We start from the raw sequence: 26,475 nt of genomic DNA, 5'->3' as shown, positions 1-26,475 counted from the left end.
TGTTATATATAACAGAAAAGATTGTGAATTTTTAAATTGTAATGCGTTTTGTTTCTTGTTTCCTGATTTTAGTTTGCCTCTTGAAGTGGCGCCGTCCTGCGATGGGACCGTTCTGCTGGGGGACATTAGTTATTTCCCAGCATCAATCCTTGAGCGATACCGTCGCGGGACTGTGCTTCTCTCGAACGCCTCATACATATTTATGGATCTACCGGAAGTGATGTAAATGGAGAGGGTTGGGTTGTCTCACCGGGAGGGAGTTTTAAATACGTGTTAGGTTAGATTGTCAGTATATGTTTGCCATGATTAAGAGCGGGGTCTCCGCTCGAAACGCGTAGTCGTTATTTATGCCTTGGAACTTTTTATGATGAATTTTGAATAGAGAAATGTGAAGTTGGAGAGTCTTGGCTGGACCTTTTTTGTCATGTTGGATATCTCATCCAGTTGCATGGTCTATGCGACTGTTAAGATCACTGTCAAATCATTAAATTTTCACCTGCTGTGTTAGAACATATCTACAAGATTTCATCGTGCAATAGACATCAGGATTCTTCATATCGTGCCAAAGCAGAGTTGAACACCATCTGATAGAGCCTAAAAAGTGTTGGTGATATATTCCTCTACGGCGGCCATATTGACCAAGAGAACTAAACAGACGCCATTACAGGTCTGGCCTGGGGGGCGGGGAGGGGGCATGTTGCCCACTCAGAAGCTATAGAGTTAAATGTCTTAATTCAGCTATTTTTCTTATTTAAACTGTTGTTTGCCTTTCACATTATCTTTGGCATTTTACTGTCCTTCGGCCTTTATGTTTTCTTATTATTTGTTTTTTTATCAAGAAGCTTCTGGAGACATTCTCTGTACATTCTGTAGATAAACATGTCTATGAACAAGACCTATTAACTTTTTCCCAGAATGTGCTGGTTAATTCATTATGGCCAATAGGATTTCAATATTCTATTCACGCCTCTTTGATGACTTTTCAGTCCGTTTTTGATATATGACTGTGGTTGTGAAATAAACGGAGAGAAGATCTTTACATACACTAAGAGACTGACGTGTGTCTTGGGTTTGTTCTCTCCTCCTGGTACCAGGAGCCATGAAATATTTAATTTGAAAGTGGCCTGTACAACTGAAGTAAGGACTGTTTTGAGTCCTAGATAAAAATCTGTAACAAAAGCAACAAGGTCATTTTAATCTAGTCCATCATAGCCTATGTAGAAAGTGGACTCGTAAACCGGCTGTCAGGATATCAAGTGAGAATAGGAGGCACTGGCTATATACTAAGGGGCATGAGGCTGTCTATATACTAGGGGCCTGGGGGCTTTCTGTCTATGTACTAGGGGCCATGGGCTGCTGGTTATGTAATAGAAAGCAGGGACTGGCTATATACTGGGGGGCTGCTGGCTATATATTGGGTGTTGGCCGTGACCAATGCATTTCCCACCCTAGGCTTATACTCAAGTCAATAGATTTTGCCAGTTTATACTCGGGTTGGCTTTTACGGTATAAGGAGCATATACAGTACTGAAACGTAATCATGCTAAATTCTTTCAGGCTTATGCCCAATAATGTATTACTTATTGTTGCTCTCTCTTCTGAACAATGTTTTCCATTGCACAAGAAGACATCTAAATTCCCCAAATTCGCATTAGTAGTGTTCCAAACTACTGGTGCCTTCCCTCCCAACAGATGGAGCTCAGCAACATCATTACCTGTGAGAAGCAATTATGGTTATGAGGCAGTAAAATATTTTTTTTAAAAAATTACAGTGATGCACAAATTAAAAAATAAAATATTTTTATTGTAATGAAACCTCCCTTCCCCCATTAGTCCTACTCTGCACTCTTCAAGCGTTTTGAGAGTCCTTGCTCTTCAGCATCCTGCATTTCTTCCTTACTGTGGTAAGAGTCTCCCTGGCTCACCTTTTTACTATGACCATCATACTCCTCAGGGAAGCTGCCACCCTCCTCCAATACCTGGCGAACTGTCATATTAATGCGGGAGGACTGCAGATAAGACTTGCACACCTCCCAGTCAGAGGGCGAGCATGGATCTATGAGGGGACTGGAGACATCACTTGAAGGGGGCAGAGAAAAACAGGGTGGAAGGTCACCTCCTCCAGGATGGCGCAAGATCCGTGGCACGGCGTGGTACAACAAGCGGCTGGCACCAGACATTACCATAATATCACCACTGTGCATCATCATGGGTGTGGGAGCCACATCTCTGCTGAGACCACCAAGCAAAAATATACTGGACTGTCCAAAGCTGCAATAACAGGAAAAAAGGCACAAGAGAAATTATGGAAAAGTCATTTAATTCAAAAGTAACATGAATGTAGTTAGTTACCATATTTTTCAGACTTTTTTTCTCAAAAAATCTTGCTAAAAAGTGCCTGTGTCTTATAGTCCGAAAGTCACGAGGATCTAGCACTGCCAGACCCTCCTGAACGCTGTAATGGAGATCGGATGAGGCCTACGCACTGATCTCCCCCTCTCCCGGGTGTCCCGACATGGTTATTACCTATAAGACCTGGAGTGATGTCTGAAGCATGAGACTGACATGCTGTCTACATCAAGGTCCTCATCCTGTGACAGGGCAGGAGGAAGCGGGTGGAGGGTTTATGTGTGTGTTTCCATGTATGACAGAGAGGAGACTTATTCGTTTATTGAAAGCACTGATAGCAAGTAAAAAGTTTGAGTGCCCCATTTATGGGTATTTTTATTTGCACCACTTAAAGAACGACCCCAATTACATATTCTTTCCTCTCCTTTACATAGCGTTTGCTAAGAACCTACTCCCTCCACATAACAAACTTAACTGTTTTTGTACATATATCCCAAGTAAATATAGACACAGACATAGAGCTGGTTTTATCAATTGATATAAAAGTCAAAGGCAGAAATGCAATTTATGTGAATTTAGTTTCCATGTATAGCAGTGTCCAGTGTGGTTTTTGTGTGTATGTTTCTGTGTGTAGCAGTGCCGAGTCAGTGTGTGGGTGCACATCAGTGTGCGTGTTTACAACTGAGCTGTGTGTGTGAAAATGAATGGATGTAGCAGTGCTGTGCTGTTTGTCAAACAGGGATATTTTAATTGGTGTAAAATATAGTTATTTGTCTCGCTATACTGAACGGTTCATCGCAAGGCTAACCATTTCTTACTAAGCGAACAACTCAGAAAACAGACTTCAGTTTCTGATTAGGGCCCTATGGATTCCAAGTTACTGAGTCAAATATGATTATCTTTGCTTGTGTACTTTTTTTGATGGTTGAAATTTTCTATTTTAAACTGAAGCATACTTTTGGCAAAATGGCATAAATCAATAGCACAGAAAACCATACTAAATTTTGTAATATACTTTAACAAATCTGTTCATGTGCCTTTCTTTTCCCCGCCTTTCTTCCTTATTTAAATAGGTTGTGTAAGTATTCTTTCTGTCCTGTATGAAAGGACAGCTGAAAGATAAAGGGACCCGATAGTGGTTCTTATGACCTTACAGCTTACACAACAAATTGGATTATAAAAGGGAATGTTCTCTAGGTATGGAAAGGATTAATCAGTATTTTTATCTGTCTGAAGTGGAGCTAAAAAAAAGGTAGAAAAGCAGTTTTAATTAAGTATATTAAAAAGTTTACTATTAATCGGCTGCTCTTCATTTCTGAAATAAAAAATTGCAATAAAAGATTCAGACTGTTAGAAATCAAGGTTTAATATCACGCGCCTTGGTGGAGCCAACACCAGTCACCAATTCCTGAATTTTTGGGGGCAGCATCTAACAAATAAAATGTTAGGGATCACAAGGGCGCACACTATGGGTATGATTGGAACCGTTGCCGTCGCTGGTATCAGCTGTGTGCCTCTCCACCGCTATTAACTAAAAGAAGGAGCAATGATAAGGTATACCTGCGCTGGCTGGAAAGAGTGAGTGTATGTGTGTTATAAAAAAGGAATTGTCCAAGGGGGAAAGGACTGGACTTCTTAACACTGCGATTATCTCTAAAAAAGACCAGTTGTCATGTTTTGGTGGAACACTAACCTGTAGCACCACTTCTAGCGGGTTTCCGCGGGTCCAGCAAAATGAATCCAACAGTGTGATTTCTCTGGTCCAGGTTCACACTATAGTCCCCGTTGTAGTCCAAGCAATAGTTGAGCAATAGCGAAGCCCCGGCCGGTAGCTTCGCTAAGTCAGACTAGTAAAAACAGATGTACCGGTGACGTCACCCACAAGGTACGGATGGTCCAGAAGGACAAACAGGAATATCCACCGACGCGTTGTCGAAAGCAACGGCTTTCTTCCTCAGGGTAAGATTCCTGGGTCTGGTGATGATGATGGTGTTTATATAGAATCCGTACTCTATGGTACTAATCCGTTCTTGAGAGATGTTTCAATGTGAGTTGTTGTAATCGTTCCAACATTTAGTCATCTCTGTCTTTGCTTGTTTCACAACTTGAGTCCCTTGCTTCTTGTTTTTATATATATATTTCCTATTACTGCATATTTTTTGGACCCTGGAATTCTATCTAGTGGGATCGCTCTTAATTTAGTGTTATTCTTTATTGTTCTAAAAAATACGAATGATAAAATCTATTGTGGGAAAAAACTTTATTACTTCAGTTAAAAAATATATATATATAAAGATATATATGTTCGTTGCTCTATCTTCGGACAGGATGAAGCAAATCTGAACATTGTAAAATATCACAGATTATATATACATCGTACAGTATGTAAGCTGGTTTAAAAAAAAAAATATATATATATATATATATATATATATATATATATATATATATATATTATATATACCTTATATACTCGAGTATAAGCCTAGTTTTTCAGCACAAAATTTGTGCTCAAAAACCCTAACTCGGCTTATACTCGAGTCAACTAAAAACATAAAGACAAAACTCACCTTTCTGACGTCACCCATAGGTCCTCTTCTGTCTGAGACAGACCTATGGGGGACGTTGGAAAGATGAGTACAGTGTTATTTTTTTTCCTTCTACAGGGGCTGGGTAGGCTGTATGCTACAGGGGCTGGCAGACTATATACTGGGAGGCTGTAACCAATGCATTTCCCACCCTCGGCTTATACTCGAGTCAATAGGTTTCCCCAGTTTTTTGTGTTGAAATTAGGGGTCTCGGCTTATACTCGAGTATATACGGTATATAAAAAAATAATCATTTTTTCTTCTTTTTTCTCCTTTTTCTTTCCCTTTTAGAAAATCAAAAGGCAAATAGCTCTATTTCGCTATTTAAGCCGTTAGGTACTAGCGTGTCGAGTTCAAAAATCCTTCCAAAAAACGACTTTCTGCTTGAGACATGTATTTTATAAAGTTGCCACCCCTCCAGTCTCGTTTCACCTGTTCTATTCCAAATATGACACTACCTTTGATTTGACCATCATGTTTCTCCTTGTAGTATCGTGATAGGGGGTGGCCCTCAAGTCGTTTAGTTATATTTCTCAGATGTTCCTTTATCCTTGTCATAAGTTTTCTCTTTGTGCGACCGATATATCTTTTCCCACATGGGCATTGTATACAATAAATTACCCCTTTTGTGTTACAATTAATATGTTGCTTGATTTTGTGGGAATTATTGTCGCCAAACGCGTGGATAACAGACCGTGCGTTGGTACTTCTGCATATCTTACAGTGTTTACAGGGGTGGAAACCTGGTTGTTTGAGAAAGTTCTTAATGTTATTATTCTCTTTCTTAGATTCCCCCTGTTTGCTATTCTTCCTATTTTGGATAGTGGGCGCAATCAGGTTTCCCAAATTTTGTGATTTCCTGAACACAAACTTCGGATTATTGGGGAGGTATTCACCTATGATTTTGTCATGTGACAATATGTTCCAATGCTTCCAAATAATGCGTTTGAAGACGTAATGATCCTTGGGGAATTGTGTGATTATTGGAATTTTTGTGATATCACCGTGGATGTCAAAAACATGTTGTTGTTGTTTGTTTTTCTCCTTGTTTAGCAGTGAATCCCTAGAAGTGCCGGCTATTTCTAATTTTGTTTTGCGGATGGAATCCATTTCGTAGCCCTTCTCAATAAATTTACATTCCAAATTGTCAGCTTCCCTTAGGAAGTCACTTAATTCGGGGCAGTTCCTCCGGTGCCGTAGAAATTGACTTTTGGGAATATTGTCCAGCCACAAAGGCAAATGGCAACTGTCCTTCAATATAAAACTGTTACTGTCCGTTGGTTTGATATATGTTTTTGTCTTCAGTTGTCCATCTTGAATATAAATTGTTAGATCAAGAAAGTGGACCTCCTCCTGACTAAAGGTCGAGGTAAACTCCAGAAAGAAACTGTTGACATTCATTTCCCCAAGAAAAGTTTTTAGGGACTCCTCACCCCCAGTTGGCAGTGTGCACACGTACTTCTGGAGTTGGTGATCTACATACTGGGATAGGCTTGAGGTCAAACAATCAATACCCGAGACAATGGGACGGCCGGGTGGATTGGTACATGACTTGTGAATTTTAGGTAAATAATATAGCACCGCCAGTCTGGGATTCTGGTTATTGATAAATTGAAATTCCTGTTTCGTTAAGATACCTATGGATTTTCCTTTTTTGGAAAGGGAATCTAATTGTTTCTTATAATGGTTGGTCGGGTCAGATTTTAATTACTCATATGTACGGCTATCATCTAAAATGCGGATAACTTCCTTATTATAATCTTCTTGGTTTAGTATAACTATGCTCCCCCCTTTGTCGGCGGGGCGTATAACAATTTTTTCATTTCTTTGCAGGGATTGTATGGCTTCTATTTCTTTTGCATTCAAATTGTTACCGTATCCGGAATGTTTTTTTGCCCTTTTAACCTTTTTTATATCACGAACCACTAAATGTTCAAAGGTATTCATGGACTCAGAATATTCGTTTAGTGGATTAAATGAGGATTTATTTTTCAATGCAGTGTGGGTATATTGATCCCCGGTTAAATGGTTAGTGGTACTTGGTTTCTTCTTTAAAAAGTACTTTTTTAATGCTAAATTCCGCATGTATTTTTTAACCCCTATAAAGGCGTTGAATTTATTGAACGTGCTGGTGGGTACAAATTTTAACCCTTTGAGGAGTATGGCTTTTTCAGAGGGGGTCAGGGTGTAATTACTTAGATTATAGATTTTTTGTCCTGTGTTGGTCTCTCTCGGATCTCTTGCAATGGTAGTCAATGCCTTTTTCTTTTTGGAGAGTTTCCCCCCCCCTACACCCCCTTTTGTTTCTTTTGTACGACTTACGTGAAAATTTTTTTGGATGTTTCCATCTTTGCTTTGATTCTGTTTAATCGTATTTCGCGTGTCCATTTTTACTGTCTGATTTTTCTGTTTATTTTTACATTTTTTCACTGAATTGTTGTGTGGAATAGGTGTCATTATATTAGTTCTGGTGGTATTGTTCAAATGCGCATCCTCTATTCCAGTGTTATCGGCACTTGCTAGTGGTAATTCTTCATTTTGTATATTCCCACTTGCATTTTGTGCATCTAGTGGCGTGAACCTATTTTGTGTGCTGATGGGAGAAGCTAAGCGGTTATATTCATGCGGTATAAGATCGTGGTTATGGCCATGATTACAATGAATGTTCTAGCCATTTCCGTAGCGTTTAAGTTTATAATATTGTGTGGTACCCAATCTCTGGAGAATTTGTGTCTCTTTTTCTCCATGATTTCCTCCTCTTTTTGTTTCATGCGCTTTTTTATTTGATTGGCCAAAAGAATAATATCCGGATGTTCTTTATGTGGTTTAATTTGATCGAATAGTGTGAGGATCTGTTCACCAACCTTTGCTAATTGGATTCGCCTCTTTTCTATAATAAAGCGAACCGTGCGTTTTGAAAATTGGTGAAACATATTGATACTAAACACATTTTGGAAATATTACAGAACACCACATGGCAACCGCATTACATTCTTGGCACATTAGACATAACGTCTTTGTACACAGTTATTGAACATCAAAAGGGTTGCCAAGCAGTGAAACACTGCCTACAAAAAGCAAATGAGTTACCCGAGACTCAGATTGACTTTATAATTGAATCTATAGCATTTATCTTAGACCACAACTATTTTATGTATGAGGATACATTCTATAGACAGAAATGGGGGACCGCCATGGGGACCAAGTTTGCGCCGAGTTACGCCAATTTGTATGTGGGAAGATGGGAGCAGGAGACTATTCACGCACTAGGTGAACTCGGCGCGGACTTGGTCCTATGGCGTAGATTTATAGATGACATCATCTTCATTTGGGCTGGGGGTGAGGAGTCCCTAAAAACTTTTCTTGGGGAAATGAATGTCAACAGTTTCTTTCTGGAGTTTACCTCGACCTTTAGTCAGGAGGAGGTCCACTTTCTTGATCTAACAATTTATATTCAAGATGGACAACTGAAGACAAAAACATATATCAAACCAACGGACAGTAACAGTTTTATATTGAAGGACAGTTGCCATTTGCCTTTGTGGCTGGACAATATTCCCAAAAGTCAATTTCTACGGCACCGGAGGAACTGCCCCGAATTAAGTGACTTCCTAAGGGAAGCTGACAATTTGGAATGTAAATTTATTGAGAAGGGCTACGAAATGGATTCCATCCGCAAAACAAAATTAGAAATAGCCGGCACTTCTAGGGATTCACTGCTAAACAAGGAGAAAAACAAACAACAACAACATGTTTTTGACATCCACGGTGATATCACAAAAATTCCAATAATCACACAATTCCCCAAGGATCATTACGTCTTCAAACGCATTATTTGGAAGCATTGGAACATATTGTCACATGACAAAATCATAGGTGAATACCTCCCCAATAATCCGAAGTTTGTGTTCAGGAAATCACAAAATTTGGGAAACCTGATTGCGCCCACTATCCAAAATAGGAAGAATAGCAAACAGGGGGAATCTAAGAAAGAGAATAATAACATTAAGAACTTTCTCAAACAACCAGGTTTCCACCCCTGTAAACACTGTAAGATATGCAGAAGTACCAACGCACGGTCTGTTATCCACGCGTTTGGCGACAATAATTCCCACAAAATCAAGCAACATATTAATTGTAACACAAAAGGGGTAATTTATTGTATACAATGCCCATGTGGGAAAAGATATATCGGTCGCACAAAGAGAAAACTTATGACAAGGATAAAGGAACATCTGAGAAATATAACTAAACGACTTGAGGGCCACCCCCTATCACGATACTACAAGGAGAAACATGATGGTCAAATCAAAGGTAGTGTCATATTTGGAATAGAACAGGTGAAACGAGACTGGAGGGGTGGCAACTTTATAAAATACATGTCTCAAGCAGAAAGTCGTTTTTTGGAAGGATTTTTGAACTCGACACGCTAGTACCTAACGGCTTAAATAGCGAAATAGAGCTATTTGCCTTTTGATTTTCTAAAAGGGAAAGAAAAAGGAGAAAAAAGAAGAAAAAATGATTATTTTTTTATATACCGTATATACTCGAGTATAAGCCGAGACCCCTAATTTCAACACAAAAAACTGGGGAAACCTATTGACTCGAGTATAAGCCGAGGGTGGGAAATGCATTGGTTACAGCCTCCCAGTATATAGTCTGCCAGCCCCTGTAGCATACAGCCTACCCAGCCCCTGTAGAAGGAAAAAAAATAACACTGTACTCATCTTTCCAACGTCCCCCATAGGTCTGTCTCAGACAGAAGAGGACCTATGGGTGACGTCAGAAAGGTGAGTTTTGTCTTTATGTTTTTAGTTGACTCGAGTATAAGCCGAGTTAGGGTTTTTGAGCACAAATTTTGTGCTGAAAAACTAGGCTTATACTCGAGTATATAAGGTATATATAATATATATATATATATATATATATATATATATATATATATATATATATATATATATATATTTTTTTTTAAACCAGCTTACATACTGTACGATGTATATATAATCTGTGATATTTTACAATGTTCAGATTTGCTTCATCCTGTCCGAAGATAGAGCAACGAACATATATATCTTTATATATATATATTTTTTAACTGAAGTAATAAAGTTTTTTCCCACAATAGATTTTATCATTCGTATTTTTTAGAACAATAAAGAATAACACTAAATTAAGAGCGATCCCACTAGATAGAATTCCAGGGTCCAAAAAATATGCAGTAATAGGAAATATATATATAAAAACAAGAAGCAAGGGACTCAAGTTGTGAAACAAGCAAAGACAGAGATGACTAAATGTTGGAACGATTACAACAACTCACATTGAAACATCTCTCAAGAACGGATTAGTACCATAGAGTACGGATTCTATATAAACACCATCATCATCACCAGACCCAGGAATCTTACCCTGAGGAAGAAAGCCGTTGCTTTCGACAACGCGTCGGTGGATATTCCTGTTTGTCCTTCTGGACCATCCGTACCTTGTGGGTGACGTCACCGGTACATCTGTTTTTACTAGTCTGACTTAGCGAAGCTACCGGCCGGGGCTTCGCTATTGCTCAACTATTGCTTGGACTACAACGGGGACTATAGTGTGAACCTGGACCAAAGAAATCACACTGTTGGATTCATTTTGCTGGACCCGCGGAAACCCGCTAGAAGTGGTGCTACAGGTTAGTGTTCCACCAAAACATGACAACTGGTCTTTTTTAGAGATAATCGCAGTGTTAAGAAGTCCAGTCCTTTCCCCCTTGGACAATTCCTTTTTTATAACACACATACACTCACTCTTTCCAGCCAGCGCAGGTATACCTTATCATTGCAGCATCTAACAAATGATAAGATTATCTTATCTTCCTTGGTTGAAGCTACTGGTTTAGAGAATAAGATCTGGATGGTCAGTAGAAACCTTTTCAAAAGATTAAATATAATGAAGCGCATGTATCATTTGTTTTCCTTTGCAACTTTTTGAAAGTTGGCTAAAGTCTGCATACTTTAGCAGTACTATGTATCTCTCTAAATTTGCTGTTGTGATAAAGGTCTGTTTTTTTCCCTTTGTCTCTGATTTGCAGGTTTTTTTAGGTTTATGTATGGAACCAAGCATGGGGTCAGTTGTACTTTGTTTTGCAGCTAAACAAAACAAAGAAAAAAAATCTGGTCTTGGAAAGATACATTTAGGGCCCTGGCAGTTGCAAAAATGCTCCTAAAAAGTCCCAAAAGAAAGAACCTCCCCCCCCCCCCACACAGTACAAACCACAAGAATGAGACTGATGGGTAGCACCTTAAATGTGGACAGCATGCAACAACATGACCTAAGAGTTGGATCTCTACTGATTGGTCATCATCCTGAGACTCAATAGTTCAGGACTGCAACCAGGACTAGTTGAACTTACCTGAAGGATAATAGGGGACTACTGTGGTCGAGCTCAGACTCATCCACATGGATGCCCAGTGATGAGTCCATGTGGTAGTAATTCAGTATCCCCGCCTCAGCCTTGAAACTAGAAAAGCCACAGGCAAGAGACACACAGTGGGACAGCGCCGCCAAGTCCATGGGGAATGGGCTCTGATGTTCTCTGTAGTATTTCTGCATAAAAGGAGGAAACAAAGTCCAATCAGCAGTCCACCTTCTATAATTCACAATACTGAATTATTAACTCTTTAAAAGGGTTTCCCATTTTGCAGAATAAAGAGTTACCATCGTATAACTCGGAGCTTGTACAGTATGAAAAACAAAGCTGTGAGTTGATGTCAGTGACGAGATTCTTGTGTGATTTTGAAGATCATTGGATATCACAGTTAATGAAAAAGGTTCAAACGATCCAGCACTTTTTTATGAAAAAATTTTTGCTTCTTTATTGAATCATCATATAAAAATCGATCAGCACATAGTGGTATCCACTCACAGGTGTAAGGATTTCTTTCAAAACACACTTGCCGCATGGACTTTTCCTTTGGATATCACAGGTAGTTGCTCTTGACTTGTCTCAGCAAGTCAATGCAGTTGTGTCCAATGTGACAAACAGAAAGGCAGAATCAATGGATATATTCATATTCAATTATAATGCTTAAAGAGAAACACACTCCATACCCAGGCCCTGAGGTGTTCCTCTGCCATACAAGACATTAGCACATTTTGCTGCCCCTCTAAGCAGCATGGAGCACATACTATAGCACTAATCACCTTAGTGTCCCAGTTGTAATGGAAACCGAGGGTGACCCAGCGAAGTTTCTCCAGCAGAGTTTTCTCACTTCGTCTCTTAGGCGATTTGTTCCTGTTAGAAAACAATGGACATAGAATTTACAAAAAAATATTGCTTTGTAGCATAAGATGTGGCCATATACTGGCCAGTTATGTGCAACTTACCGTAGCTGGGCCTGGCTACTACTCCACAGGTCACTTGCATTGTCCAGGCTCATGTGCAGGTCCAAGTTACACACGTTTGGTTTCTTTGGATACAGTTTCAAACACTGGCGCACCCAATGATGCTGCCACCCAGGTAAAAAGGGATTAGAGATGAAAAGGAAACCTAAAAAGAGGTCAAAGCATTACTCACATAATAAGACTTGCTGCTCACATGACCTGGCTACCACAGTGACATGAGCCACAGTACATCTTCTTGCACATCTAGAAGCCACAAAAAACCTTATTTTGTCAACCTTCATTTATAATAGGCATCTTGGGTTCCGACGTAGGCATGCCTACTACATGCTGTGAAGATGACTTTACCTCCATTTGCATTTCTTTACAGTTTTGCCCAATATAGTAATTTATAAAAGTGAGTATAGTGACAGGTTTATAACCATTTATCTTTGGAACTAGAGGAACACTATGCATTTATAACCACAATACTTTGTACTGTTACCACTCATCCTTGTACTCTTGTACAAAAAATGAATTCAAATATGTGGCCTATCTGCACTATCCATGAGTGGAGACGCACACAGAACTGGACCTCTTACATTTACTCATCTTTTCATACCTGGGTAGCCATCCACATGATATGCTGACCACTGACGAGGCGGCTGCAAACCCACATTGGCTGCATCTTGATCAGAGACTGATCCGACACTTAACTCCACTGTCCTCAGCTGCAAGGGGGGAACAAAAAAATGGATATTAAAGAGAGGTTTTTCTGAAGTGAAAATGGAGACAGGTGAAGGGGAGAGAAAAAAGGGTCATAGTATGAAATAAATAGTGTTGGCATTTAAAAGGGGTTGTGCCACCAAAGACAATTTTCTACAATCCACAGAATTGCAGATCAGAACAGTATCAGATTATTGGGGGTTAGACTACTGGGGATTCTTAGTGTTTAGTGAAAACACATTTCTTTTTCATGTGAAGGAAAGGAGTTATAGGTCCAACTTAGTATTTGGGCAATTTGAATAGTAGAAAAGTCAAAAGAATACACCCAACACATGGTTCATGAGTCAACTATATTTGTGAGGACATAACCCCCCTTTATGTGGTTCCACATCGGCTTTTAATGGAAATGCATACAGTGGACTCAGTGTGCAGTGTACTTCTTATTTCACAGCCTCTAAAAGTTGAAGGATATTATGTTGAGCCTAAAACAACACATTAAAGGAGTGGTCCCCAATCTTTTTGAACCAGGAACTTGCTCCATACAAATTTTTTTGTTTTCAGGGACTGGTGGGTGGCGGTCATGCCGAAAATGTTCGTCTGCCCCCCCCCCCAAAAAAAGTATAATGCCACCTTTTATCTAATTGCTTATAATGCACTCTACATAATGGCGACGACCCTCCTTATAACGGCCCCTTTTCTTGGATTCCATAATTTATGCCCCCGTTTTCCTAGCACCCCAAATATAATGCCAACCACCTTTCCTTTTTGCTGTAAAAAATGTTTGGCAGCTTCAGAGCCATGCATGGCTGGCTAGCACCAAAAATTTAAAGGAACACTCTAGTGAAAGCAGATTCATCGAATAATACCTTGCGCAGGGCCTAAAGGGAGCAGGGTGACTCTAGGTTCTAGGAATACAATTAAAATAAGTCATGCTATTCCCTTCAGGCCCTGCATCACTATTAATGAATTAGCTTTGACTTCAGTGGTCCTTTAAAGAGAACCCGTCATGCAAAATAACCTCCTAAACTAAATATATTTTCATAAACTGCCATTAGAGAGCATTGCCTCTATCCCTTTATTGTCCCTCTACATGCCTGTAAACCTAAGCAATGAGGTCATAAAGCTGTATGCAAATGACCTGTGAAATGTCCAATGAAGCATTAGCATATTCAAGCTGTCCATATTATTCATGAGTGGGAGGCACAGCCACACCCCCAGTGCTTGACTGACAGCCTGTATAATGATGTGAGGCTGTATAATGATGTGCTTCCTGGTGCTGGTGGCCACACCCCCTGCAGCCTGTGTGTGCATGTGTGTATGTATAGGAGAGATACAGCAGCTCCAGGCAGCCATGTTACACGTCAGGTACTTGTGTAGCTGATGTCTGTGTCTCTCACCTGTATATTAGGAGGATGCAGCATGTCAGCAGATGCAGCACACACACTAGCAATGCTTTACTATACATTACATAGATATGAGCAGGGGGAGGAGAGGGGAGGGGTAACAGGGGTGACATCACTGCCTCTGACCATATGACCAGCCTCATTTACATGATAAAAAATAGATGATTTTACAATGAATAATGTATGAAATAACTAGATAAAGGCTGGGATGGATCCTTGTGAGCTGCTCCAACAGGTAGAGGTGACAGGACAAGTGACACAGACCTGATGACAGGTGTCCTTTAAGAATACTGACACACGGTGTGTTTTTGCACCGTTTTTAACCAAAAAGAAAATGCATGCAGTTTTGTATGTTTACTATGCATTTGTCTCTTATTAATCGTTTTTTCTTCACTTCTAGAAGTTTTAGCACCTGTTTACAACCAGCCAAAGGCATGGTAAACACACAAAAACACATAGTTTTCAGTAAGTTTAAAAGCGATCCAAGAACGCAGCGTTTGACAGCACCCTAAGGGTGCATTCACATGTGACATTTGTAAACACAATGCAAACCCCACATTTGAAAGTACCCTAAGGATGTGTTCATACGCCGTATTTCCAAATGTAAGGCACAGACTTCTCCTGCGATCACATATTTAATAAACGCAGTGCAATCTTTCCATAGAAAAACCGATGCGATTGGGCCGAGGCCCGCGACTTTGTCTGCGTTTGAAAACGCAAACAAAGCCGCACCCCACCGGGGCCAGCCACATCGGCGTTTCTATGGAAACGGCTGCGATCGGGAATGAGCCGCAGGTGTTTTGCGTTAATTTAATGCAAAACACCGTTGGCTCGTTCCCGATCGCAGCCGTTTCCATAGAAACGCCGATGCGATCGGACCGCGGACCGCCCCGGTGGGCGCGGTTTTGAATGCGTCTGCGTTTGCGAACGCAACGTGGGACAGCGCCCTCAAAGGCGCACATACAGTATAATTTCTACTTCCTGTGATGTCCCCTCTTTACAATGCTTCAGCGTTCCCCATTCCAGCACAGCAGTTCTCTAGCACCGCTGTGAGGCTCTGAAGCTGGCACAGCTTCTAGGTTCTGCATAGCAACGGTTAAGTAAAGTTACATTGTTGCAGGGGAACAGAGAAAGGAAAATAAATAGTTGCTTTATTGTTTTTATCTTTTTTCCACAGCCTCATATGAAAAACTGAATGTGTGGACGCACCCTAAAACACACTTTCTGGTGCCGCTTTCAGACTGTTGTTACCTCATAAAAAGACAAGTGCACCTTTTTTCCTATCATTGGAGGCTTTCCTTCATAAGAACTGCCTACACATCACACTATTTTCGGTGTGACAGGTTTTGTAGACGAGGGACTGGGCAGTGCCACTCAGAAAAGGAAAGAAGCAATGGGGAACCGGGGTCACTGAGGACGGGGGGATGATGGTTCACTGTGGGGGACAAGTGCAAGGACAAGTCAGGGACGTAACACGGGGGGAAGAGGATGTCACAGACGATTAACCCCAAGCTATGAACATCACCCAGGCTACTGACTCTGGACTCTCCAGAACGGAACTCCAACACCCCGGACAAATCGGCAGGAGGATTTCTTTTCCTGTACAAGCGAAATATTTTGCGAAAAGCGTCCTCTCCCTGCTCCAGCATCGCCGTCGCCATCTTCATGCCGCTGACAGGGCGCCGCCATCTTGTCTCAACTTCCGTACAGCGTCACAAGTGTTAGAGGTCAGGCAACGCAAGATGGCGGAGAAGTGACAACTACACCAGTCACGTGACCGCAAGGGCCATCACTTGCGAGATGTCTTTTTTCTGGCTAGAGAAGTCCAAGCACAGCGAAATGCACGACGTCTTCCCTTCAGGGAGGACCCCATACCGCTCCAGTACAGTGTTTTAGAAGTGCCAGTGCAGAGTCATGGGGCACATGACGCAGATATTAGTGTTTTTTCAAGCTTTATTTAGAGTTTTCCCACGCTTTTTTTACGTGTGGAGTCGAAAACTGCAGGGGAAAGATTGAATATGAAGTGTGAAATACCACTCACCCTGTAGGAGAGAAAGAGGGACAAATGATGCAGCTATGCACTGCATTCTGTTCCACCCCACAGTATAATTTCCCACTGTATAATTTTTCTTCTATCTCTCCCTCACATTGTGTCCTGTCTCCAGTTCCCAGTATACAGTATTATAGCTGCCCCCCTTAGCTTACACACTTATTGTACCTGCCAGACCTCAGTAGCTCCCCCTCTTATCTATCTTATAGTGCCCCCAGTAGCTCCCCCTCCTATCTATTTTATAGTGCCCCCAGCAGTTCCCCCTCTTATTTTGCGCTCCGCCTCTTATTTATCTTATTGTGCCCCCAGCATTTCCCCCTCATATTTTACGCTCCCCCTCTTATCTATCTTATAGTGCCCCCAGCAGTTACCCCTCTTATTTATCTTATAGTGCCCCCAGCAGTTCCCCCTCATATTTTACGCTCCCCCTCTTATCTATCTTATAGTGCCCCCAGCAGTTCCCCCTCTTATTTATCTTATAGTGCCCCCAGCAGTTCCCCCTCATATTTTACGCTCCCCCTCTTATCTATCTTATAGTGCCCCCAGCAGTTCCCCCTCTTATTTTACGCTCCCCCTCTTATCTATCTTATAGTGCCCCCAGTAGCTCCCCCTCTTATCTATCTTATAGCGCCCCCAGCAGTTCCCCCTCTTATTTATCTTATTGTGCCCCCAGCATTTCCCACTCATATTTTACGCTCCCCCTCTTATCTATCTAATAGTGCCCCCAGCAGTTACCCCTCTTATTTATCTTATAATGCCCCCAGCAGTTCCCCCTCATATTTTACGCTCCCCCTCTTATCTATCTTATAGTGCCCCCAGCAGTTCCCCCTCTTATTTATCTTATAGTGCCCCCAGCAGTTCCCCCTCATATTTTACGCTCCCCCTCTTATCTATCTTATAGTGCCCCCAGCAGTTCCCCCTCTTATTTATCTTATAGTGCCCCCAGCAGTACCCCTCATATTTTACGCTCCCCCTTTTATCTATCTTATAGTGCCCCCAGTAGCTCCCCCTCTTATCTATCTTATAGTGCCCCCAGCAGTTCCCCCTCTTATTTATCTTATAGTGCCCCCAGCAGTTCCCCCTCTTATTTTACGCTCCCCCTCTTATCTATCTTATAGTTCCTCCTCTTATTTTACGCTCCCCCTCTTATCTATCGTATAGTGCCCTCCAGCAGTTCCCCCTCTTATTTTACGCTCCCCCTCTTATCTATCTTATAGTTCCCCCTCTTATTTTACGCTCCCCCTCTTATCTATCGTATAGTGCCCTCCAGCAGTTCCCCCTCTTATTTTACGCTCCCCCTCTTATCTATCTTATAGTTCCCCCTCTTATTTTACGCTCCCCCTCTTATCTATCGTATAGTGCCCTCCAGCAGTTCCCCCTCTTGTTTTGCACTCCCCCTCTAATAACTGGGGATTGTGATGCGGCAGCGATGGCTTTCATGCAACAGAAATCTGGGGGAGGGGGGTGTGTGGCATCCAACTTTCCATCTGATTCGGACTGCGTGCAGTTTACTTTAAAATTGTGTTGCAAGACCAAGCACTTACATGCACGAGGAAGAAGAAGGTGAACTTCGGCGGACTTGAGCTGGGAAGCAACACATGCATAGTGCATTCCGGTCGGACAATTCACTTTCGGGGAACGCGTCAGGATGGGTAAGTAAATGTGCCCCATAGTTAGTGGCGTAACAAGACCCCAGTAGGCCCCGGTGCGAACTTAGAAATGGGGCCCCCATATACCTAAACCCTCACTGCCAGCCCCATACCGCATGTTATTCTTCAGAATACACATATTTCATATATACTTTGCACAGACATAAGCACATACACTACATATAACTAGAAGCTGATGGGCGCCAGTGCAAAGTCTGTGCCAGGCTCCCGACTATAATGTATGGTTTATAGCAATAGTCTTCTCATATGGGAAAGTGACACTATAAGGGCCCCCTAAACCTCTTGGGCCCTGGTGCGACCGCAACCTCTGCACCCCCTATAGTTACGCCCCTGCCCATAGTGAAATGACCACCTGTGACTGAGGATTCTAATCAGAGCTGGACTGGTTCTACTTAGACCCAGCAGCTCTAATTAACCCCTTTAGACCCGGCGGTCATGTGATAGCCGAGTCTATGGAGCCGGCGGCCGTGCCGACTCTCCACCTCCGTGCATCACGTTCTTTCAGAGTGATGCTGTGAGGAGCGGAGAAGGGAGAAGCGGTAACGAACTGCATCTCCCTTCTCCCTAGTGTCTCTGACACCTGGAGACCAGGTCCTGCTCCCGCGGCTAGCACGGGAACAGTCAGCGGGTGGACCCAGAGGAGTTAAGGAATATTATGCTGGGCTCTATGACCTGCGTGGGTTCCAAGATAGGAGAGACAGATTACGAGACATCCAAGGTTTCTTAGACAAAGCGAGCTTGCAGAAGGTGGTGGCAGAGAGTCTGACTTGGCCAGTAAAGGTAGATGAATTGGAGAAAGTAACAGCCTCGATCCCGTGTGGCAAGATCCCCAGACCAGGTGGCTTCATATATTATAAAAAAACTCAGCTTTCTGCTCCTTCCGCACCTCGCTGCTGTATGCAATGCGTTATTATTATTAGGCATTATTATGCCTAAAGACATGCTAGTAGTGTATAGCACTGTATTGTATAAAGAGGGCAGAGGCCCGGAGCAAAATGGCAACAAACTACCCATTTCACTCTTAAAATTTTAGTTAAAGGGGTATTCTCGCCTTGGCATTCACATTCAGTTTGATAAATCTGCCATATATAAACATTTCTTCAATTAGATGTTATTAAAAAAAATGTTCCTGTGTGAAGATAATTTCTCATAAATGTAGTCATGTGGTCCCTTAGAAACGAGATGGCTTCCCGGATACGGCCACGTCTGCTGGAGGGATTGCACAAAGAAACAAATTGTTTTTGTATATGAAATATCCGGGATTTACTACATGACCCACAGCCGTCCTGTGGTAATGATTGCTGAGTCCAGGAGGTCAGACAAGACTCAATAGCGCATGTCTGGCCACCGCTGCCAGAGTGTGACGTGGGCCTAACCGAGGAAGCTATCTCGTTTCTAAGGGACAGAATGGCTACATTTATGAGAAATTATCTTCACACAGGAACATTTTTTTTAATAACATCCAATTGAAGAAATGTTTATAAATGGAAGATTAGTGAAACTGAATGTGAATGCCCAGGCGAGAATACCCCTTTAAATATATATACCAAACTTATGATGCAGCGACAGTCCCGTTACTCCCCAACATCACTTCCGCAGAGCAGACGGGGTTTGTAAAGGATAGGGGGGCAAGGATAATGTTATGCAAGTACTTAGAGCCATACACTCTGCCAAAAGACTCCACTTCTGTGCTGAGAAGGCTTTCGACAAGCTTTATGGGGTGCTTTATGAGGGTGGTATTGTTGAGGTTCAGGCTCCTGCCTAATTTTGTCAGTAACTGAAGCACTTACTTCTCCTGTGTGAGGCTCTAGGAGAGATGGAACAAGAAAATGGAGGCTTTGTTTCACTGGGGCCTGCACCAAACCGGAGTTTGCTGGAGATGTGGAAAAGATATGGGCACCAAATTGTCAGGAGCAGATTTGACAACACATTTGTTGGGCGGGGGAAGATTGCCCCTTCTATCTCAATGTGGGAGAATAATGTGTCTCAGATATGGCGTCTGGAGGAGGAAATCTCATACACGTGAACAATATCAGAAGATTTGTTAACTCTGGGTCACCTATACCTCCACTTCAACCCCCGCTTGAGAAGAAGGACTGTGACCCTGGGCAAATAGCGATGAACCTAAGCTAAGAGACCCAACTACTCCACTAAACCCATTGCTCAGAACTCTAAAGGTCCACTGCACAAGGTTGCAGCGGTGGTCACTTGGGAACCACAAGTCGACAGAGTTAGCACACTAAGTACACCCCCCCCCCCCCCACGCTTTTCCCTTGGACTCTACCACCCCCCCCCCCCCCCAAAAAAAAAAAATAGCCACCTGTCGGTGGCTGTACCAACTGTTATGCATGTAATGTTTTTATGCAGACTCACAGATAATATTATAGCCCTTCATGATGCAAGATGTCTCTCTCTTTGCACTCTGCCGAGGCCTATGGCTCTTATCTAGGTGTATAGAGCCGAATGTAATTGGATTGTTTGCTGCTTTGTTTTAATGTTCATGTTTGAAAAAGAATAAAAATAAATAAATAAATTGATATCATTCGCATTTACTAAATGCAACTATTAACACAGTGTTAACAAAAGCCTGAGTGTCGGCCCTGCAGGATACATTTTGCAAGCTCTGGCCTGCGTTAACTAGCCTCCAGGATGTTGGAGTCTCTGTTAGGGCCACATTCGGCCATTCGCCAAGTTGGCCGCATGTAATCATCTCTGCAACCATCCGGCAGGCCTTTACAGCCTCACCAGCAGTCAGAACCCCTCCTGAAGGCCACATTAGGACCTCTGCATGCATATAGACAGAAAGCTAGCGCTCACCACGCAAGTAAAAGGACTGCTTGCTGACGTAAGCGGGAGGGGGTTGGAGAGCCATGATTGAGGATGGGAGTAAGAATCGATGAGTGGAGCATGAGAGACTCAGAAGATAGAAGGGGTGGGTAGCAACTAAATGAGCAGTGGCTGGGGAGTCACATGCAGTGGCGGATTAAGTGTCCCATGTGCCACGGGCTGTTCACACTACTAGGGCCCCCTACTAGCATCCCAACCAACATGTGTCCGGATGTTACTACTTAAGTACTACTCTATCCTTAATCTTGTACTGTTTATAAAAGTAATTTAACCCGTCCGGGACTCCGCCTATTTTGACCTCTGGGACGCGGCCCCATTTTTCAAATCTGCCCTGTGCCACTAGAAGTGGGGTTATAGGTTTGGAACACTATAAGATATCCAGGGGATTTAGAGATTGTTTTCTCGTGACATATTGTACTTCAAATTATTTTAAACATTTGGATGAAATCTTTTGCGTTTAGTTATGAAGAAAAACTAATTTGGATAAATTCTTTTTTTTCAAAGTTCTAAATTCTCTACTTTTGATGAAGATAGTCATAGCACCCAAATAAATTCATAACTTACATTTCCCAAATGTCTGCTTTATGTTGGATGGTTTTTTAAGATTCCACATATTTTACTCGAATGTTATGGGGCTCAGAATTTGGGTGCCATTTTTATTTGGGAAAATCACCAAAACCTGTATTTGGATGGACCTGCTTAACTTTTAATTGACTGTGAGAGGCCTAAATAACCGCGAGACTCGTAAATTACCCCATTATGGAAACCACACCCCTCTATGTATGAAAAAGCACTTTTAAGAAGTTTATTAACCATTTACGTGGTTTATAGGGGTAAAAAAAAATGGAGGTGCAGTCTAAAAATTGAAATATTTTTTGATAATACACTCATTATGGGTGAAAAATTAAACATTTGCAATAGATTAAATAAAAAAAGACTCCACAAAGTTTGATATCCAATTCCTCCCGAGTGCACCGATACCCTATATGTGGTTGTCTCCTGCTGTATGGGCGCACGGCCGGGCATAGAAGGGAAGGAGCCCCATCCAGAGCAGATCTGCATTGTCACATTGTACAGGCTATAATTTTTTTTCTTTTTTTAATGTGGACCTGTAGAGGCTCATTTTTTTTGCCACATGAGATGCACTTTTCTTGTACATAATTTTGGTGCATCTATAGCTAATTGGTGAGATTTTATTAACTCTTTGTTGGTGGAAGAAATGAAAATCATCAAATTTTTTTTGGCCGTTCACCATACCATAAAAACAGTATATTATTTTTATTCTATGGGTTGCCATAATTATGAAAATAGCTTATTTATATAGATTTTTTATTTTTACTGAATAAAAAGTAATTTGTCGAAAATGTTGTTAATTTTAGCATCATATACATTTTTCGGCTGACAATTTTGGTTATGGGCTTATTTTTGCGAGAAGCGTTGTTTCTTTTTGGTGGTCTTATTTTAGATTGCGTAACATTTTTAACATTTACAGCATTTTTAAAGGGTAATAATTAAAAATTATCTTTTATTTTTGGAGCGTTTTTTTGGGGTTGTTTTTTACGGGGGTCAATTTGCTTCTGTTTTATTATGCAGATTGTCCCGGATGCAGGGATACCAAATATGTGGGGGTTTGTGTATTTTATTAAATTTTACTAAATAAAAACTAATTTGGAGAAAAATTCATTTTTGCATCTTTTCATGCATAACTTTTTTATTTTTCGGCTGACAAATCTGGTTAAAGGCTTATTTTTTTGCGAGAACAGTTGTTCTTTTTAGTGGTCTTATTTTAGTGTGTAACTTTTTTTTTATCCCTTTTTAGAGCATTTTTCTAAAGGTGTTAATTAGAAATTATACATTTTTTGGGACGTTTTTTGCTGTTTTTTTTCTGCGCTTACCGTTCAGGCCCAGCAACAATTCTGTTTTATTATACAGATTGTTATGGATGTGGCAATACCAAATGTGTGGGAATTTTTGTTTTTTATACTTTATCAAGTGTTTATCAAGGAAAGTAACATTTTAGGTGCTTATATTTTTATGTATTTTTTAAATGTATTTTAATGTTTAAACTTTACTTTTTTAACTTTTTTTTTACTTATACAAACTGATCGCTGGTTTAAGTCCAATACATTGCTCTACAATACTTATTCATTGTAGAGCAGTGTAAACAGTCTGAGCATGCAGACGCATGCGCAGACAGTTTACAGTCAGACCCGAACTGGCTGGACTTTGGGGCTGCCCAGAATTGGATCGTATCCTCCAGTAAGCGGCACGGGGGATCCGTTCCATAGGGGGAAGAGCCGGCTCCGATCGTGGAGTTACAGTGCAGCGTCAGCTGTAATAAACAGCTGACAGCCGCTGGTTCTGGTGCCGGCTCCGTTTCTGTGCCGGTACCAGAAGTGGGACGCCATAGCATATCCCCGTGCGGGAAGTATCTTCCCGTTGGGACGTACTATTGCGTCCAGGTGCGCATAGGATTAATGATGAACCACAATTGTGCTCTTATAACCCATCTATTTAGAAAACCCTCTGGCTGGCCCAGCCTTTGTGCATCCTGCAGCTGCATGTCCTTCAGCAGAGCCTGCCTTTACTGAAATGTCCACAGTAGCATCCCGATTTACTGTGCAGGGTACCCCTTTACTGAAATGTCCGCTCCAGATGCTCCCTCCATCATTACGGTTATGTCCACAGCCGGGTTCTCTTCCAAAAAATTTTTTAAAATAGCTATATTCACCTTCAGGCTTCTTCTCCCCGACCCCGCGGCGGTGTCACGGCCGTGTGACGTCTTAGTGCAAGGCACCGAGTGGCGCATAAACTACGTCCCATGGCCGTGACACAGCCGCGTCATAGTGATGTGCCGTGGACGGAAGAGCAGAAGACAGAAGGTAAGCAAATTTATTTATTTTTTTTAAAGACTGATGGGTAAGGGCAGGAGTGGGCCCCTTCCAAGCTAAAGGCCCCGGCTCCCACCCATACCGCCTCTATGAAGATCTGCCTTTGGTCACATGTATCATAAGTCTGGCTTTGTGTTTTGGGACTTTTCTTGCCTTATCTGCTGGTCGGAGGAAGAGTGGTGGCCAAAAGTATTGGCACCCCTGCAATTCTGTCAGTTAATACTCAGTTTTTTCCAAAAAATGTTTTCAATCAGAAATACTTTATTATTACCTTCATTTAATTTGTCTTCAATGGAAAACCACAAAAAGAATTGTAAAAAAGCTAAATTCCACACCAAACATAAAAAGGAGGACAAAAGTAATGACACTGTTTAAAAAATCATATGATGCTTCTCTAATTTGTGTAATTAACATCATCTGTAACTTACCTGTGGCACCTAACAGGTGGTGGCAATAACTAACTCACACTTTGCAGCCAGTTGAAATGGACTAAAGTTTACTCTACCGCTGTCCTTTATCCTTGTGTGTACCACATTGAGCATGAAATGAAAGACCAAAGAACTGTCAGAGGACTTGAGAATCAAAATTGTGAGGAGGCTTGAGCAATCCCAAGGCTACAAGTCCATCTCCAAAGACCTGAATGTTCCTATGTCTACTGTGCGCAGTGTCATCAAGAAGTGTAAAGCCCATGGCACTGTGGCACCTCCCTAGATGTGGACGGAAAAGAAAAATTGACGACAGATTTCAACACAAGATTGTGCGGATGGAGGATAAAGAACCTCGACCAACTTCCAAACAAGTTCAAGCTGCCCTGCAGTCCGAGGATACAACAGTGTCAACCCGTACTATCCATCAGCGTCTGAATGAAAAGGGGCTATAAGGTAGGATACCCAGGAAGACCCCACTTCTTACACAGAAACATAAAAAAAGCCAGGCTGGGGTTTGCCAAAACTTACCTGAGAAAGCCTAAAACATTTTGGGAGAATGGTCTCTGGTCAGAGGAGACAAAAATAGAGCTTTTTGGGAAAAGGCATCAACAGAGTTTTCAGGGAAAAAAAAAGGCCTTCAAAGAAAAGAACATGGTTCCTACAGTCAAACATGGCGGAAGTTTCCTGGCACTGGAATGCTCTACCGTGTGCATGGCATTATGAAGTCTGAAGACTACCAACAAATTTTGCAGCATAATGTAGGACCCAGTGTGGTCTCCCTCAGAGGTCATGGGTCTTCCAGCAGGACAATGACCCAAAACACTTCAAAAAGCACTAGAAAATGGTTTGAGAGAAAGCACTGGAGACTGGAGAAGTGGCCAGCAATGAGCCCAGACCTGAATCCCATAGAACACCTGTGGAGAGATCTCACAATGGCAGTTTCAAGAAGGCGCCTTCAAATCTCAGGGACCTGGAACAGTTTGCCATAGAAGAATGGTCTAAAATTCCTGCAGAGCATTCAAAGAAACTCATTGATGGTTACTGGAAGCAGTTGTTTGCAGTTATTATGTCTATAGGCTGTGCTAACAATAACAAGTATTAGGCTGAGGGTGCCAATACTTTTGTCCGGCCCATTTTTGGTGTGTAAATTGATCAATGATTTGACTTGTTTTTTTTCATTCTCTTTTGTGTTTTTTTCATTGCAAGTAAAATAAATGAAGATAATAATACCAAAGAATTTGTGATTGCAATCATTTTATTGCAATCTGACAGAATTGAAAAGGTTCCAATTTGCAACTTTTTTTTTTTTTAAAAAAAGGTCATGCTGCGGGTCACCTGTGCTGCATGTGAGCCATCAGCAGGCGAGTCCAGCCACAAGTGACCAGATTGTGCTTCAGGGTCAGGCTGTGAGTTACCCATCCTGTAGGTGAGCCGTCAATAATTGGGTTTGGCAGGTCACCTGTGCTGTAAGTGAGCAGTCAGTAAATGGGTCTAGCCAGAAGCCTTCTTAATGTGTATTTTGACCAACATGCCCCCATGTTTTGAGTAGCACTGAATCTTCACTGAAGTAGCAGTGAAGATTCACTGAGGACTGGTTATGTTCCACAGGAATGGCGCATAGCAAATGTGGTGCCAATATACAAAAAAGGATCAAATAGCGATCCTGGAAACTACAGACCCGTGAGTCTAACTGCTGTGGTGGGGAAAATATTTGAGGGGTTTATTAGAGATGCTATCCTGGAGTATCTCACTATGCACAACCTTATAACCCAGCGTCAGCATGGGTTTATGAGAGATCGGTCCTGTCAGACTAATCTGATTGGTTTCTACGAGGAGGTAAGTTCAAGACTGGATCTGGGGGACGCTGTGGATGTTGTATATCTGGACTTTTCAAAGGCATTTGACACCGTGCCACATAAAAGGTTGGTATATAAAATGAGACTGCTGGGAATAGGAGAAAATCTGTGTATCTGGGTAAGTAATTGGCTTAGTGATAGAAAACAGAGGGTGGTCATTAATGGCACATTCTCCGATTGGGTTGATGTTACCAGTGGAGTGCCACAGGGGTCAGTATTGGGGCCACTTCTTTTTAATATTTTTATTAATGACCTTGTAGTGGGTTTACACAGTCAAGTTTCAATATTTGCAGATGATACTA

At 41.7% G+C, this 26,475-nt stretch overlaps 1 protein-coding gene across 1 annotated transcript; it reads right to left on the bottom strand.

Moving 5' to 3' along the window:
* Positions 1-1,783: 1,783 nt before the first annotated feature.
* On the bottom strand, positions 1,784-16,165 carry ALKBH1 (alkB homolog 1, histone H2A dioxygenase). Its single transcript, XM_072116782.1, has 6 exons — positions 15,970-16,165; positions 12,925-13,033; positions 12,309-12,471; positions 12,126-12,216; positions 11,335-11,528; positions 1,784-2,271 (listed from the first exon to the last, which is right to left on the bottom strand). The coding sequence occupies exons 1-6, from the start codon at positions 16,096-16,098 to the stop codon at positions 1,836-1,838; spliced, it is 1,122 nt and encodes a 373-aa protein (XP_071972883.1). The 5' UTR covers positions 16,099-16,165; the 3' UTR covers positions 1,784-1,835.
* Between the last annotated feature and the right edge of the window lie 10,310 nt (positions 16,166-26,475).

This window comes from Engystomops pustulosus, chromosome 7, assembly GCF_040894005.1.
Source record: "Engystomops pustulosus chromosome 7, aEngPut4.maternal, whole genome shotgun sequence".
NCBI lineage: Eukaryota > Metazoa > Chordata > Amphibia > Anura > Leptodactylidae > Engystomops > Engystomops pustulosus.
This window is presented reverse-complemented; position numbering and strand designations above follow the sequence as displayed.